Below are 15,676 nucleotides of genomic sequence, written 5' to 3'. Positions count from 1 at the left end.
ACTGTGAGATCATGACCTGAGCTGAAGTCGGACCCTTCACCAACTGAGCCACCCAGGTGCCCCTCCATAATTTTGAATGTATGAAGTTAAGTACTACCAAGGAATAAAATTCCTTGTTGCTGAGAATATTTTGAAGGCTTTCAGTCTATATGAACATATATAGCCTTAAAAGAAATAATGTATAATTAATAAATATATACAAATGTGGCTGAACATTATCAATTAATGTAATTCCATAATTACAATCTATTGTAGACCAGCAGTTATAGATTTACAGCATAACATTTGAATTTTAAAATGGTATGAATCATAACTATATAGATGGAGAAATACAAATATTTTAAGGCTTGTGTAACCTTTCATTGAAAGTATTTTGTGGAGCCATGAACTATTAATGTGCATTATTTCTTTATGAAACAAAGCAAGGTAGGCTATACTTAATAGCAAAATGCAAAATGTGACCTTGGAGTTTATAAAATGTTCATGTTCATGTGTTGTAGAAGATAAAGATTTTAAAATATATTCTACATGATTAAGAACAATGGCATGCATTTTTATCTTCTGTAATAATGTTACTGAGAATTCTGATATATGGTGGTGATATTCTATTTCACATTAGCCTAGCATAACTTCAAGTCGTTGTCTTTTTGCAATAAGCAAACGCAACTAGAAGCAACAATTTATATTAACCTGGCATGTCAGAATTATTCTGTGGTCGGATAATGGAAAAGATAATGCATTGTCCTAGTGTATGTTATCACTGACATCTTGACTGTGGAATTGAGCTATTAAGTTATGCTGCAAATGAATCCTGCAAATGAATCCTATCATTCTTTGTCAAAAGCTAATTTAGAGTGGTTGAAAGTGTTGGCTTGAATATCTTGAAGTTTGTTTTTATTATGTCAAGAAACAATTTAAACATTTGCTTTAAAATAATAGCTTCTCAAATCACACAATAGACTTTTGACACTTCACAATTTATGTGTGGTTACATTGATCTGAAGACAAAGTCCATATGCGCAGAATTAGCTTTGGCACTGGGTGCTCTGAGCTTGACAGCTGGGCATCACTGACTGTAAGGTTACAAAGCCAGTTCAGTTGGGACGTGGAATTTATTAGGCATAAAGGTTCTAGAGGAAAGGAAGAGTGTTCTGGAAAATTAAATCCATGATGGTAGGAGAAACTTTGGAGTGAGATGTTGAAGAAAGTGTTGGAAGTTGGGAGAAATAATTCTCAGTTTCCATGTTTGTGAACGATGCTAACCTTATTATGGGCATGAGCAACAGGTTTGGAGTTCAACCAGGCTTTTAGTAAACTTTGGGTCTATCACAGGTGTTTTGGAATTTTTTCAGACTCTAAAATTAATAACAATCCAATGAAATGAAAATAAGTGAGAACAATTTTACATGGATTTAAATTGTCTTTAGGGTCTGTGTGTGTATGTGTGTGTGAAAATGTAGAGGTTACATTTAGAAGATGGAGAGATCACCTTGAGTATATTTTCTTTTAGCTGAAATATCCAAATGAAAATGAAGAAATTTTGCTGCTTAGATCTATTATTGATGTAAATCTGCCAAAATTTTTGTCCCACGATTTACCACTCTTTGAGGTAAGAACATTTATTATTTTGCTATATCAGAATTTTTAAAATTGTGTATTTATCAAGTGTCCAACTTTGCAATTTCCTAGGAGAAACGTCTATAGATAATAATGACACAGCACAGAAAAACATAGATCATCCCATGTTGTACTTGAAGTGTGTTTAACTAGCTCTGTTACTTTATATGACTTTCAACAAGTTGGGATTTTTAAATAGTACTTTTTAACTGCATAATGTAATAAACCCACAAAAGTTGCAAAGTATGTTTGCTTATAAATTACATTAGAATGTAGGCTCCATGAAGGAGAATAATTGGTCTAACACACCACTGAATCCTTTGCACAGAAAAGGTATGTGGTCAATGTTTGTTAAATTAATAATTGAAGATGGGCGCCTGGGTGGCTCTATCGGTTAAGTGTCTGACTTTTGGTTTCGGCTCAGGTCATGATCTCACAGTTTGATGAGTTTGAGGCCCCCCCGTTGGGCTCTGTGCTGACAGTGTCGAGCCCATTTGGTATTCTCTCTGCCTCCCCCTCTCTCTTTGCTCCTTCTCTGCTTGCTGTATCTCTGTCTTTTCCAAAATAAACAAAAAAACTTAAAAAACTTAATAATTGAAGACATTTTTAAAGAAGCTTAATTTCTTTAAAAGAGTATAATAGCTTTTATGAAATTGATTTTTCAGGATAATTTAAAGAAAGAACTAAGTTTAAGAAGCTTGTTATATTTTTAAGATTAGACTATTACTAATCGAGAAGAAGTATTAGAATAATGGTTAAGGTTTTCACGTTTCATTTGATGTCATTCTTTTCCTTTTCCCTGTCTCAGATAGAAGGAATCAGGGGCCTGTCTCCCAACAGATGTTAGATGGTACACTAATTTGCGCTGCCTTGAAGTTCAAGCAGTTATCTTCCAGTGTGTAAAGACGGCAGGGGTATGACAGGGAGGGGGGAGAAGGCCACTGTCTCTGTAGTGTGGCCCAGTGTCTTCAGCTTTCCCTAGGGACCATGTTTCACCAAGTTGAAAGGATCTTTTCATAGCACTGAGAGCTGGCAGTGCAAATATATAAGGAATAGGTTCAAATTTTCTTCCTCATGTTTTCCCTCAGTGTCTTTGGCACTAGTATACTGAATAAATTTTCCAAGAGTAAAAACTACATATTTTTATAATTGTTTTAATGTTTATTTTTGAAAGACAGGGCGCATGCATGCACATGCGCGCGAGGGGGAGGGGCAGAGCGAGAAGGGGAGGGAGGATCTGAAGAAGTGGGCTCTGCACTGACAGCATGGAGCCCTATGTGGGGCTTGAAACCACAAACCGTGAGATCATGACCTGGCCCAAAGTCGGACACTTAACCAACGGACCACCCAGGTGCCTCGAAACACTGCGTTTTATAACGTGGAAATCTGCCTCACCAGATGTATTCTCAAGCAGTTGTGTATTCACTCCGTGAACATTATTGAGCAATATCTCAAAAATGGAGCATAACTGTCACTTTTTTTTTCTAATGTTTATTTATTTTTGAGACAGACACAGAGCATGAGCAGGGGAGGGGCAGAGAGAGAGGGAGACACAGAATCCGAAGCAGGCTCCGGGCTCTGAGCTGTCGGCACAGAGCCCCATGCAGGGTTCGAACTCGTCAACTGCGAGATCATGATCTGAGCCAAAGTCGGACAGTCAACCGACTGAGCCACCCAGGCATCCCGCATAACTGTCACTTTAAATTCGGACAATGACAATTCCTTGTTGCGAGACTATCCCGTGCACTGTAGGATGTTTGGCATCCTTGCCCCCCACCCTCACCCCAGTTTTTAGAGACCTTTTTTGTTGTGACGACCAGCACAACTCCACATATTTCCAACTCACATCCTGAAAGGAGAGTGAGGACAACTGGTCTTGGTTGAGAACCACTGGATACCAAATATGTTCTGGGGTTTCAAGGTCAACCATAAGCAATTTGAACAATCTGAGAAGATTGTTTATTTATTTATCAAACACTGTGGACTTACCGTGGATCAGACACAAGGGCTTTGCTAATAGTAACTTAATGCTCACAATGACCCAGTAGGTAGGGCAGGTGCTGTCATTATCCCTGTTTTACAGATCATTTAACTGAGGCAAAGATAATTAACTTTTATTTATGGCTAGTACATGAGCGAGCGGGATTTTCAACCATGCAGTCAGGCTGTGGAGTGCTCTTGACCACTGTGCTACGATGCTTTTTTCTCCCCTTTATCCCAAGGAAACATACTGCTTTGATAAACTAAGATCAGTTTCTCTATAACAGCATTTGAAGGATTAAATATAGGGGCAATTAAGTTCATAGTTCATAAATTCTAAAGTGTAGTTCAAACATGAAGCACTTCTGAATTTTCACTTTTACTTTCACAGTAAAGAAAATAGTTCTTTTTCTCACATAGGTTGCTATAATACTTACAGCTTTAGCAGTTTATAAAGGTATGCTTCTTAGATCTTGCAATCAACTTTATATATTCATATATTCCTATATACTAAATATGGAATCATAATTCTTTCCAATCATACAGTATATGATCGTATCAGGTTCCCAAAGCTGCCATAACAAAGTACCCCAAACTGTTAAGACAACACAAATGTATTCTCTCAAATGTCTAGAGGATAGAAGTCTGAAATCAAACCTCTAGAAAAGACTCCTTTGCCTCTTCTTAGCTTCTGGTGGCTATTGGCAACCCTCGATGTTCCTTGGAGTGGGTTGGCATCGCTCCAATCTCGGCCTCCACCTTTACATGGCCTCCCCTGGGTGTATTTGTATTTGAATCTCCGTCTCCTTTCTGCTACAAAGATACCAGTTATTGGATTTAGGGCCCAGTATAACCTCATCTTAATTTACCTAATTATATCTGCAAAGATCCCATTTCCAAATGAGGTTACATTTTGTGGTTTTTGCATGGGCATGAATTTTTGAGAGAGACTAAGCTGATTACAATACTAACCACCACAATGATTAAAATACCTTTGAACTAAGTTTTGTATGTGATATTGAGATATGGATTAAAGGCATCCTATCTTTATCTTTTCTCCATCAAATTGTCTTTGTTCAGAATGAGATGTTCAAATGTATGTGGGTCTCTTTGTGGACTCCCTGATCTGTTCCACTGATATATTTGTCTATCATTATAGTAATATGACACTGCATAATCAGCCTTGAAATCAGATAATATTCATCTAACATTTTAACTTAAAAGTATCGTAAAACTGTAAAATTTCTAAAAGAAAACAGGAGAAATATTTTGTGACTCTGGGGTAGGCAAAAATTTCTTAAACACAGCACCAAAAGCGTAGTGCATAAAACAATAAATTGATAACATATACACATCAAAATTTTGAAAGTTTGCTTTTTGAAAGACACTGATAAAAGAACGAAAGACAAGTTGCAGTCTAGGAAAAAATATTTGCCAATTAGATATATGATGAAGGAATTGTATGCAGAATATTTAAAGAATGGTTAAAACTTGCCATTAAGAAGATAAACCTATTAGGGGTGCTTGGGTGGCTCAGTTGGTTAAGTGTCTGACTTTGGTTCAGGTCATGATCTCACAGCGTGTGGGTTCGAGCCCCACATCGGGCTCTGTGCTGACAGCACAGAGCCTGGAGCCTGCTTCATATTCTGTGTCTCCCTCTCTCTCTGTTTTCTCTCTGCTTTTCTGCTTTCCCATGCTGTCTGTCTCTGTCTCTGTCTTTCAAAAGTGATTAGATGTTTAAAAAAAAAAAAAAGGAAAAGAAACCAATTAAAAATAGAAGATTTGAACAGGTACGTCACTAAAGAACATCCACATAAAGGAAATAAGCACAGACAAAAAATGATAGTCATCAGGAAGTGCAAACTGAAGCCACAGTAAGATACTGCGACACATCTATGAGTGGGGCTAAAATTAAAAGGACTGGCCATACCAGGGTGTCTTGGGTGACTCTGAGGGTTAAGCATCTGACTCTTGGTTACAGCTCAGGTCGTGATCTCACAGTTGGTGAGCCCCACATGGTGCTCTGAGCTGCCTGCCAGGGCGGAGCCCGCTTAGGATTCAGTCTCCTCTCTCTCTGCCCCTCCCCCACTCTCATGCACACGCTTCCTCGGGCTCTCGCTCTCTCTGAAAAATAAATACATAAACACTAAAAAAAGTTGAAAAGACACACTATACCAAATACTAAAAGTATTTGGGTAAATTTAAATAATACAACCACCTTGGAAAGCTGACACTTTCTTAAAATATTAAAATCATAACCACATTACCCAAGTATTCCACTACTCAGTATTCACCCAAGAGAAGTGAAGGCATTTGTCCATACAAAGACTTGCATATAGGGGCGCCTGGGTGGCTCAGTCAGTTAAGCGTCCGACTTCGGCTCAGGTCACGATCTCTGGGTCCGGGAGTTCGAGCCCCGCGTCAGGCTCTGTGCTGACCGCTCAGAGCCTGGAGCCTGTTTCAGATTATGTGTCTCCCTCTCTCTCTGACCCTCCCCTGTTCATCCTCTGTCTCTCTCTGTCTCAAAAAGAAATAAACGTTAGAAAAAAATTAAAAAAAAAAAAAAAAAAGACTTGCATGTAAATGTTCATAGAAGTTCTGTTTTTAATAGCCCTAAACTGGAAACAATGAAAGTGTCCATCAACAGGGGTATGGATTTAGAAACCATTATACTTCAATGCAATGTAATACTTCTATGCAGTGAGCTATTAACAGATGCTGTCACATGCACAAATCTCCAAATCTTTATGCTGAATAAAAATCAGAAAAAACAGCATCCATAATGTGTACCTTCATCTGTATTAAATTCTAGGCAATACAAATTAAAAAAAAAATAACAGAAAGGAAATTAGTGGTAACTTGGTGACGGAGGTGGGAGGTGACAAGGAGAGAAGGTAAAGAGGATTACAAAAGGTCACAAGGTGACTTTGGGGAGTGATAGATAGGCTGATTGTCTTGATTGAGTTGATGGTTCCACCTATCGAATTGTAACACTTTAAACATTGTTCATTGTATGTTAGTCTTGATACCTCTAAAAAGCTGTTAAAAATACTGTTGAACTATTTAATGGCTCTATTTCCATCAGTATTAAATATGAGGATGGGAGGAATTTCATCATGTGTACATATATGTGTGTGGAGAGAGACAGGGTATTGAATGTATAATATAAATCCCCAAATCATTTGTCATCAGGGAATCACCTCAGATTTGTTTCCTGGTGTGAAATTACCAAAACCAGATTACAACGATTTGCTAACAGCTATCAAAGATAACTGTGAGTCCATGAATTTGCAAATGACCAGATTCTTTTCTGAGAAGATACTTCAAATATATGAGATGATGATTGTGCGTCATGGTTTCATGATTGTTGGAGAACCATTTGGAGGGAAAACCAGTGCATATCGCATCTTAGCAGGAGCACTAAATGACATCTGTGAAAAGGTAGGTGTGGTATTAATGCGTTAATTTATTTATGATCAGCTTTGAGGAAGATAGAATGTATGGTCATTTAAAATGATATCTTAGTGGAGGGGCTTTGGGGTGGCCCAGTCAGCTGGGTATCCAACTCTTGATTTCTGCTCAGGTCATGATCTCACGGTTTGTGGGATTGAGCCCCACATCGCCTCTGCACTGGCAGCAGGGAGCCTGCTTGGGATTCTCTCTCTCTTCTCCTCTCCTGCTTGTGTGCTCTCTCTCTCAAAATAAATAAACATTAAAAAAAAAAAAGATACTTTAATGTAGCCACTTAAAATCGTGGAAAAAATGAGTCAAAGGGAAAATACTACTAGAAAAATAATATGAAGCTATTAAGTTTAGCATATAAAGAATATACCATAGATTTGGCTGTCAACCTTTTATTTCTTTTCAAAATTTTTTTATTTATGAAGGTAACACGTTTCTTGTAAAAAAAAAAAAAGTCTGAAAATCCTAAAAGTTTTCTTTTTATACTTAAAAAAAAATTTTAGAGTGAGAAAGAAAGCATGCATGTGGGGGAGGGGCAGAGGGGAGAGAGAGAGAGAGAGAGAGAGAGATGGGAAAAGGGGAAGAGAGAGAATCCCAAGCAGGCTCCATGCCGTCAGTGCAGAGCCTGATGTGGGGGTCCATCTCACGACCCTGGGATCACGACCTGAGCTGAAATTAAGAGTCAGACGTTCAACTGACTGAGCCACCCAGGCACCCCTCTTTTTATACTTTTAAGAGAGTATTTTTTATTTCCTGGATGGTTAGTTTTGTAATGCAAACTTCTGTGATTAGCTGTTAGTGGTATTAAAGTGAATGTGTGCTGTGTGTTATATAATACTTACATATGTACATAAATGCAGTGAATTCCTATCTTACACATCATGGTTTGGTCTACTTTGAAATGCTCCTTTGAAAGGAATGAGGCTGCTTTTAATTTTCCACCTAATAAAATTTAATTTCCATCTACTTCTTGTATTTTGAAGAGTTTTGTTTCATTCATTTCAACGTTTATAGCCAAATGGGATTTGTGATCATTATATATATATATATTTTTTTAATGTTCATATTTTTGAGTGAAAGCATGTGAGCAGGGGAGGGGCAGAGAGAGGGAGACACGAGTCTGAAGCAGGCTCCAGGCTCTGAGCTGTCAGCACAGAGCCTGACGTGGGGCTCGAACTAACGACTGCAAGTTCATGACCTGTGCAGAAGTTGGACACCGAACCGACTGAGCCACCCAGACGCCCCAATGTGATCGTTAGATCTTTCTCGTGGAGTCTCACTAGCCTGTTGCCTTTGAGACAAAAACCTTGTTTTGGTGATAGCAACTTCCTCTGACAAAGTTGGTAGAGCTTTCCCAAACTTCTGGATTTAGGACGATGCCTTCCTTGTCAGCCCCTTGGTGGGCACAGAGAAGTATGCAAAGCCTCAAAGCTTGTTTTACTGCTTAGTGATCTTCCCACGTCTTTATTCGAGTTTGGTGGTTTGTGTCCCAAGCCCCGAGGGGGTGGGCAGAAGGCAATGTTGGGAAGAGTTGCACATGTTATGTTGCTGTGTATATAAAAAAAGAAATGACTAACGGAGCACAGGGGATTTATAGGGCAGTGAAACTATTCTGTACGATAGTGTAATGATGGACATGTGCCATTGTGTGTTTGGCAGAACTCATAGAATGTATAACACACAAGTGACCCTTAATGTAAACCATGGACTTTAATTAGTAATAAGGTATCAATATCAGTTCATTATTCATAATAATATACCAGCCCAATGCAAGGCTTTAATAATAGGGGAAACTGGGCTTTAATAATAGGGGAAATCTAAAGCTACTCTAAGAAAATAACATCTATTAATTAAAAACATGAAAAGCTTATGCCCCAAGGGCTGTTAACATCTCTTGTATAATTCCCACACGGGCTTCAAGGTTCTGGTCAAAACTGACAATCTGCCAATATTAACTTTTCCATTCTGTGAGAATGGAACATGGTTAGATCTTTTAATTTTCTCTCAGAGAATATTTGGTAGCAGAAGTCGGCAATTACAGCCCAAATTTGGCCCCGAGCCTATTTTTCTAACACCAATGAGCTTAGAATGGTGGTAACACTTTTTAACGTTTGTCTAAAAAAAAAAAAAAATTGGAAAGAAAGAAAAGAAACAGAAGAATATGTGAGTGGCTGTTTGTAACCTGAAAGCCTATAATATTGACTGCCTGACCCTTAACAAAAAATTTTGCCAGGTTTCATTGTTGTTTTAGATTTACAGTTCTGTAAGTATTTGGATTTATAGCTAATTTATTACTGAGTATTTTATGAGTTTTTAAAACTATGGTAAACAGTATTTGTAAAAATTTAATTTTTTCAGTTGTTCATTGGCACTGTGTAAATACAACCAGTCTTTATATATGGACTTCATATGCTGGAACTTTGTTAAATGCATTCCTTATTTCTGGGAGTTTCTTTGTAGAGTCTAGGATTTTCTACATATACAGTCCTGCTTTTCTATGAATAGAGACAGTATCCTTCTAAATGGATAATGTATTTTTTTTTTCCTTTAAGGGGCTAATGGAAGAGAACAAGGTTCAAATTACTGTTTTAAATCCCAAGTCTGTCACCATGGGTCAGTTGTATGGACAGTTTGACATAGTGTCTCACGAGTGGTCCGATGGCATCCTCGCTGTCAGTTTTAGGGCATTTGCTTCCTCACCGGTAAGTACTGACACTTCAGCGTGCACACTTCGAAAGACTGTGATAGTCCTTTCTGACAGATGTCTGATGTGTTTTTCAGTTGTTCCAAACAAACACTTATATTTCTAGTTCAAGCTCAAGGTGTTTATTTACAACACAGTCCCAGATCGTCTGGCACTGTTTCTGCCAGCATCAGCAGCACCTACAAAGATGCCAGACGATGCCAGATGCTGGCAAAGATGCCAGATGCTGGCGAGGGCCTTTGCCTGGGTGTGCAGAGAAGAGGGCACAAGAAAGAAGTCAGGGAAAAAGCACTTCTGGGTCTCTTTTTTCAGGCTAAATGACACAGGAAGGAGAACAGCTGAATATCGTGATCCTTTTGCTCCTTCAGGAACGTTCTTCCATTGTCCACTTTTTAGGCTGCTGTCTCTGTCACACCCACTAATTGTTAGGTATATTCCAGTTCGCAGAGAAGAAATTGCAGACTTTTACAAAACAGTGTCTTCAAGTTCCAACACTTTTGCTCTACTTGTTCGGAAGAGAATGGGCTGCTGGAAAGCGTAGGAGGTGAGGGATGAGCCAGCTGTGCTGACTGCTGTGAGTGAGAGCGGGCATTTACCTACTCCTGGCTTATTCTGCTGAGCAGCGGTTGCCCGCTCTTCCAAGAAAGAGTCCACAGACCAGGAAATGTTAACTTGGTTGCCACATGTTAGCAGGCTGTCCACAGAATGTGATCATGTGGGAGAGAGCTTGCTAAGTCTGGTCTTAAAGAAGAAGGGCCTAGGCTAGAGACACTTAATTTATTGAATCTTTTTCAAATAAATATTTCCTTTATTCTGACTACCTTACGTCTTGACTTTGGTGCTCTTTATTCTCTTAAGGACCTGACTAATCATTATTCTTTAATCAGTGTGATAATAGAAAAATGTCATATCTCAACTCTGCTCTTAATGGCTGAAGGAACTTGGGCAATGAGTGACATAAGGATTGGCTTTCATGGGACAGAGATCTTGCCCAGTACCAGGCTTTATTAGTAATTTCAAGGATAAAAGTATTTGTGAGGCAAACAGACACGTTGGGACCATTGATATAACTTCTCAGTTTCTTTCTTTTCACAGTGGATACACTCTGGCCCAGATTAACACATGGCATCTGTAGATAATGTATGCAGTTACATTATTTGTACAGAAATAATTATGAGATCTCTCCCATTGTACATCCAGTTACATAGCACATATTACATTTTCCAGAGAGCTTTGTCCCATAAATAGTCTCAGAGAGGTTAAGGAGCTGACCCAAAGTCTCCTAGCTGGTAAGTAGTAAAGCCAAATGAAAAGCAAGGTCTTTCAGACCGTAGAGCCCAACATCTTGCTGTTACATGGTGGTGTTACCCAAAGTGAAGATTAGCAGGCATGGGAAGCCAACAGTGCAAGGGAAAGTTGCTCTCAAGGTGACTTCTGAGGTACGGGCTCTTCTCAAGGTGACTTCCAGGGTATGGGCTCTTCTCAAGGTGACTTTTGGGGTCTGGGCTCTTCTCAAGGTGACTTTTGGGGTCTGGGCTCTTCTCAAGGTGACTTCCAAGGTATGGGCCCTTCTCAAGGTGACTTCCGGGGTATGGGCTCTTCTCAAGGTGACTTCCGTGGTACGGGCTCTTCTCAAGGTGACTTCTGGGGTCTGGGCTCTTCTCAAGGTGACTTCTGGGGTACGGGCTTTTCTCAAGGTAACTTGCGGGGTACGGGCTCTTCTCAAGGTGACTTCTGGGGTACGGGCTCTTCTCAAGGTGAATTCTGGGGTCTGGGCTCTTCTCAAGGTGACTTCTGGGGTACGGGCTCTTTTCAAGGCGACTTCCGGGGTATGGGCTCTTTCTTGCTTCTTGGCTCAGAGAGTGGGTATGGGGTGGCCTAAGCCCATGACAGGTGTACTGTCTTGTAGATTAAAGCAGTTGTCCACAGGGACTGAGAAGGTGTTAAGATGGATCCAAATCCCTCACCACTTCAACTCAAATCACATTTGCTGAAAGTGAACCAAGGCAGCATCCGTGTGCCCAAAAAAGCTGATTCATAAGTTGTGGAAAGTAGAATCAGCTTTTGTACCCTCCAGCAGCTACCTAGCCACTCCTTAATATTTGTTGAGCTTTTACTGTATTCCAGACAATAAGCAAAATTTTCATATTTATCATTGTGAAACTGAATCTTATACTAATGTCCCATATCGCCATAAAACCATTCGACCCAAGAGGGGTATGAATGTGTGTGAATTCATTCAGCGGAGGGAAGAAAAAACTTGACTTAGCACGTAAGAGTAATTAATCTGTATGAACATAATACCGCATAGAATCAGGTAATTTCAATGAAAATTCTGTTTTCACTGACAATTATATTTTTTTCTATTTGTAATACTTTCCAAAACATGTTACACGTGAGTTCAGAAACGTTGGAAAAGATGGAATCTTGAGAACAGATGTTACATTTCTGTCTTGTCCATGGCACATAAAGGCTTGTTTTGTGACTTTCTCTCTGTACACACATACACACTGTATTCTAAAGACACCTTTACATTTTCATGGTGAAATTAATTTTAGGAGTTACATGTTTAAATTTTGAAGCATTGCACTGTTTCCTTACATTATCACTATTAATTTTTCCCTTGTATTCATCAAATGCATATACCAGACGCCAGATAGGAAATGGTTAATTTTTGATGGGCCAGTAGATGCCGTGTGGATTGAGAATATGAATACGGTGCTGGATGACAACAAAAAGCTCTGTCTGATGAGTGGGGAGATTATTCAAATGTCACCACAAATGAATCTTATTTTTGAACCAATGGATTTGGAAGTTGCTTCTCCCGCCACTGTGAGTCCTCAATGTTGACATCTTATATATTTGAAATGTTATAAATGTGTTTATAAGGAACTTTGACTTTAAATGAAACGTATTACAATTCATTGTAACAGTACTCTAAGAACAGACATAGCTGTTGACCTACCTTGATCAATTTTAGAGTCAGGGATTTTTTTCCTTTTTGTCTAGAACCATTGGTAAAGTCACACATAAAAATTTAGGTCATGAAGACATAAAATTAAGCTTCTTTTTAGGAATTTTCTGCAGGTTTTAAGAAAGGGATGTACCATGTCATATTTCATTACCTTGATGGTAAACAATTATTCTTTTTTCCAGGTTTCCAGATGTGGTATGATTTACATGGAGCCTCACATGTTAGGCTGGAGACCACTAATGTTGTCTTGGATAAATCTTTTACCTGCTGTGATTAGTATTATTCAGAAAGAATTTATAATAGGCTTATTTGACAGAATGGTCCCAGTGTCTGTTGAATTTATTAGAAAGCATACGAAGGTAAGAGGAACGAGAATTTTAAGACTTAAACAATCAGTGGAAAATCCAAATTAGCCAAATATATTCATTTTAATGTCTGTGGTCAATGTCAACTCTCAGGTATTAAGATAACTTAACTGTTTTAACTAAAAACCTTTTTCTGATTAAAGTAAAAAGATTTTAACTTATATACTTATTCTCCAAAACAAAGTTTAATGTTATTTTTTTTTTTTTAATTTGTAATGTTTATTTTAGTTTGAGAGAGAGAGAAAGCACGTGAGAGCACACGAGGGAGAGGGGCAGAGAGGGAGGGGGGTACCAAGGTTCTGAAGCAGGCTGACAGCAGAGAGCCCGATGCTGGGCTCTAACCCGTGAACCGCGAGATCATGCCCTGAGCCGAAATCAGCAACCTAACATAACCGCCTGAGCCACCCAGGTGCCCCCCAGAAAAATTTTAAAAGAAGCATTTTAAAGTTTGAGAAGATGTATGGATGCTACTCTCTTACCTCTTAAAAAAAAAAAAAGTCTTAAAGGTCCACTTAACCACATCTGGATGAAAATACCTAAAAATGTTATCTCTCATTTCTCAGACTATTATATTCTAGTTTCCATTTTTATAATTTTCTTTGTTTTTTGAAGTTCCTAGAATAAATCTATATTATAACCAGCAAAGGGACCATTTTTAAAAGTAATTCATTTATTAAATCTAAAGAATTAGTGGGTAATGATGGAGGAACACGTTACTGCTCTAGGCCTGCTAAATGAGGAATCCACTATATTTAGCATGAGTGTATCTACTTGTTTAGAGATTACTGTTGTTGACTTGGGCTCTGGAGCAAACATAGGGACACAGGGCTGGTATTTCTCCTACTGTTGGAAATCTAAGAGAAGAAGGCACGAGTTTGGCTCACAGTACAGAAAAGGAAAGCGGAATTTAAAAATCATGCCAGTGGATATTGCCTAAAGAGAAAATGCAGAGAAAAAAAGATAAGAGAGCAAAGAATACAATGCCAGACCTGGCTGCAATCTCAGGAAGAGAAGAGGGCGTTTTAAGAAGCAGGTAGTCAGTATTATGGGAAACTACCAAGAGGTCAAGGCAGAAAATGTTTGGCACATGGCCTTGGATTTGGCAAGTGAGAAGATCATGGGGTGAAGCATGGCCTAAACATTTTCAGGAAAGAGGCAAGGCTGCTCTGGCAGCTCACTGAGGAACGGGCCGGGTCGGTGGGGGGAGGGGGGGACACTGGCACTACAGGGGCGGACACATCTCTTCCAAGGAGTGTGGATGTTACAAAATAAAAAAAATAAAAAAAAAAAAAAAAAGAGGGAAAGAAACCTTGAAATTTGTTGAAGATATGAAGTAATCATGTTTCAAAAACAGTTAAACTTGTAGAATAAGCTACAGGTTCCCCCCCATCCCCGGCATTGTCAGAGAATGTAGGTATTACAAATAAATGAATTTTCCATGTAATAACTAATCTTTTCAATAGCAAAAGAGAAAAAAAAACATGCTTTTATTACAAGCTTCTAAAATGTACTATGTACTTTTGTCCTCTCTTAAAGAAATTATGAGTTCCTCTTAGCTACTATGTAGTAATGAGCGTCTTATTTTTAGCAACAGCCATTTGTATTTTAGGGGGGCATCAGTAGTAGTTAGTCCCATCCTTAGGGAAACTCGGTTGTCATTTCTGCCTGTTTCTACTGGGACAGTGGCTGAAGATGAAGTCAGCTGCTCCTAATCTTCAGTTCCAATTAACTTTCAGAGAGTTAATTCTTACACAGTAACTGTGAAGCAATACCCCTCTAAAGGTTGGAGGAGAGCTCAGAGGCAAGAAGACACATGTTTATGGAGAACTTGCTATGTGATGCCTGGTGCTAGGACCTATGTACACTATTTCATTTATTTTATAAACACTCACGGTGAGACCCCAAAAAGTAAAGTGCATGATGTTTACAGCACTCTGGCTACATTTTGTGCCCTTCAAGACTTGCAAATTTATTTCATAGGAATGAGCTTACTATGAATACTACTGTAAAGATATATAAAATAAGTTTTGAAGCGCATTAATTAATTTTAAGTAATGAAAATTAATTGCCTTCTCTGAAAGATTTCTTTTAGTGTTTTGACCTACACAATTGGTATGAGAATCAAGGTCATTGATTAACTGAACATGTACAAGTAAACTTTGTGAATTCGAGAATCTGTGCAGGAGAGGCTCAGGACAACACATCCAGTGTCACTACACTCTAGACTAGGGAATTAATCCGTGCCTCAGTTTTCCTACCTATAGAGCTAGAATTATAATCGTGCCTTTTCATAAGTACTACAGCTATGAGGACGAAGTAAGTTCAATAAATATTAGTTGATGCTATTTTAATTAGTGCCTAATTTAAGTTAATTTGTTCTATAGACTTTTCCCCCTGATTTTTCAGGAATTATCTCCTACTTCAGACACAAACTTAGTCCGATCCTTAATGAATCTAATAGACTGTTTTATCGATGACTTTGCTGATGCAGTCAAAGTGAAAGAGAGAAATGACCGAGAAACGTATTCTTTATTGGAGGTAAGGTCCATTGCCTTTGAATCCTGCTGTAGAAAG

At 38.6% G+C, this 15,676-nt stretch overlaps 1 protein-coding gene across 2 annotated transcripts in view; it reads left to right on the top strand.

The window, feature by feature from the left end:
- Positions 1-15,676, top strand: part of DNAH7 (dynein axonemal heavy chain 7) — a 261,805-nt gene that overhangs the window by 108,504 nt on the left and 137,625 nt on the right. For both annotated transcript variants that reach the window (XM_042949526.1, XM_042949525.1), the window contains 6 exons: positions 1,511-1,609; positions 6,790-7,038; positions 9,612-9,761; positions 12,413-12,595; positions 12,920-13,096; positions 15,509-15,640. In XM_042949526.1, the coding sequence (XP_042805460.1) occupies positions 1,511-1,609; positions 6,790-7,038; positions 9,612-9,761; positions 12,413-12,595; positions 12,920-13,096; positions 15,509-15,640 (990 nt within the window). The remainder of the gene's footprint in view (positions 1-1,510; positions 1,610-6,789; positions 7,039-9,611; positions 9,762-12,412; positions 12,596-12,919; positions 13,097-15,508; positions 15,641-15,676) is intronic.

Source organism: Panthera leo, chromosome C1 (genome assembly GCF_018350215.1).
Source record: "Panthera leo isolate Ple1 chromosome C1, P.leo_Ple1_pat1.1, whole genome shotgun sequence".
NCBI lineage: Eukaryota > Metazoa > Chordata > Mammalia > Carnivora > Felidae > Panthera > Panthera leo.
The sequence above is the reverse complement of the archived record's forward strand: the minus strand, read 5'-3'. Positions and strand labels throughout refer to the sequence as shown.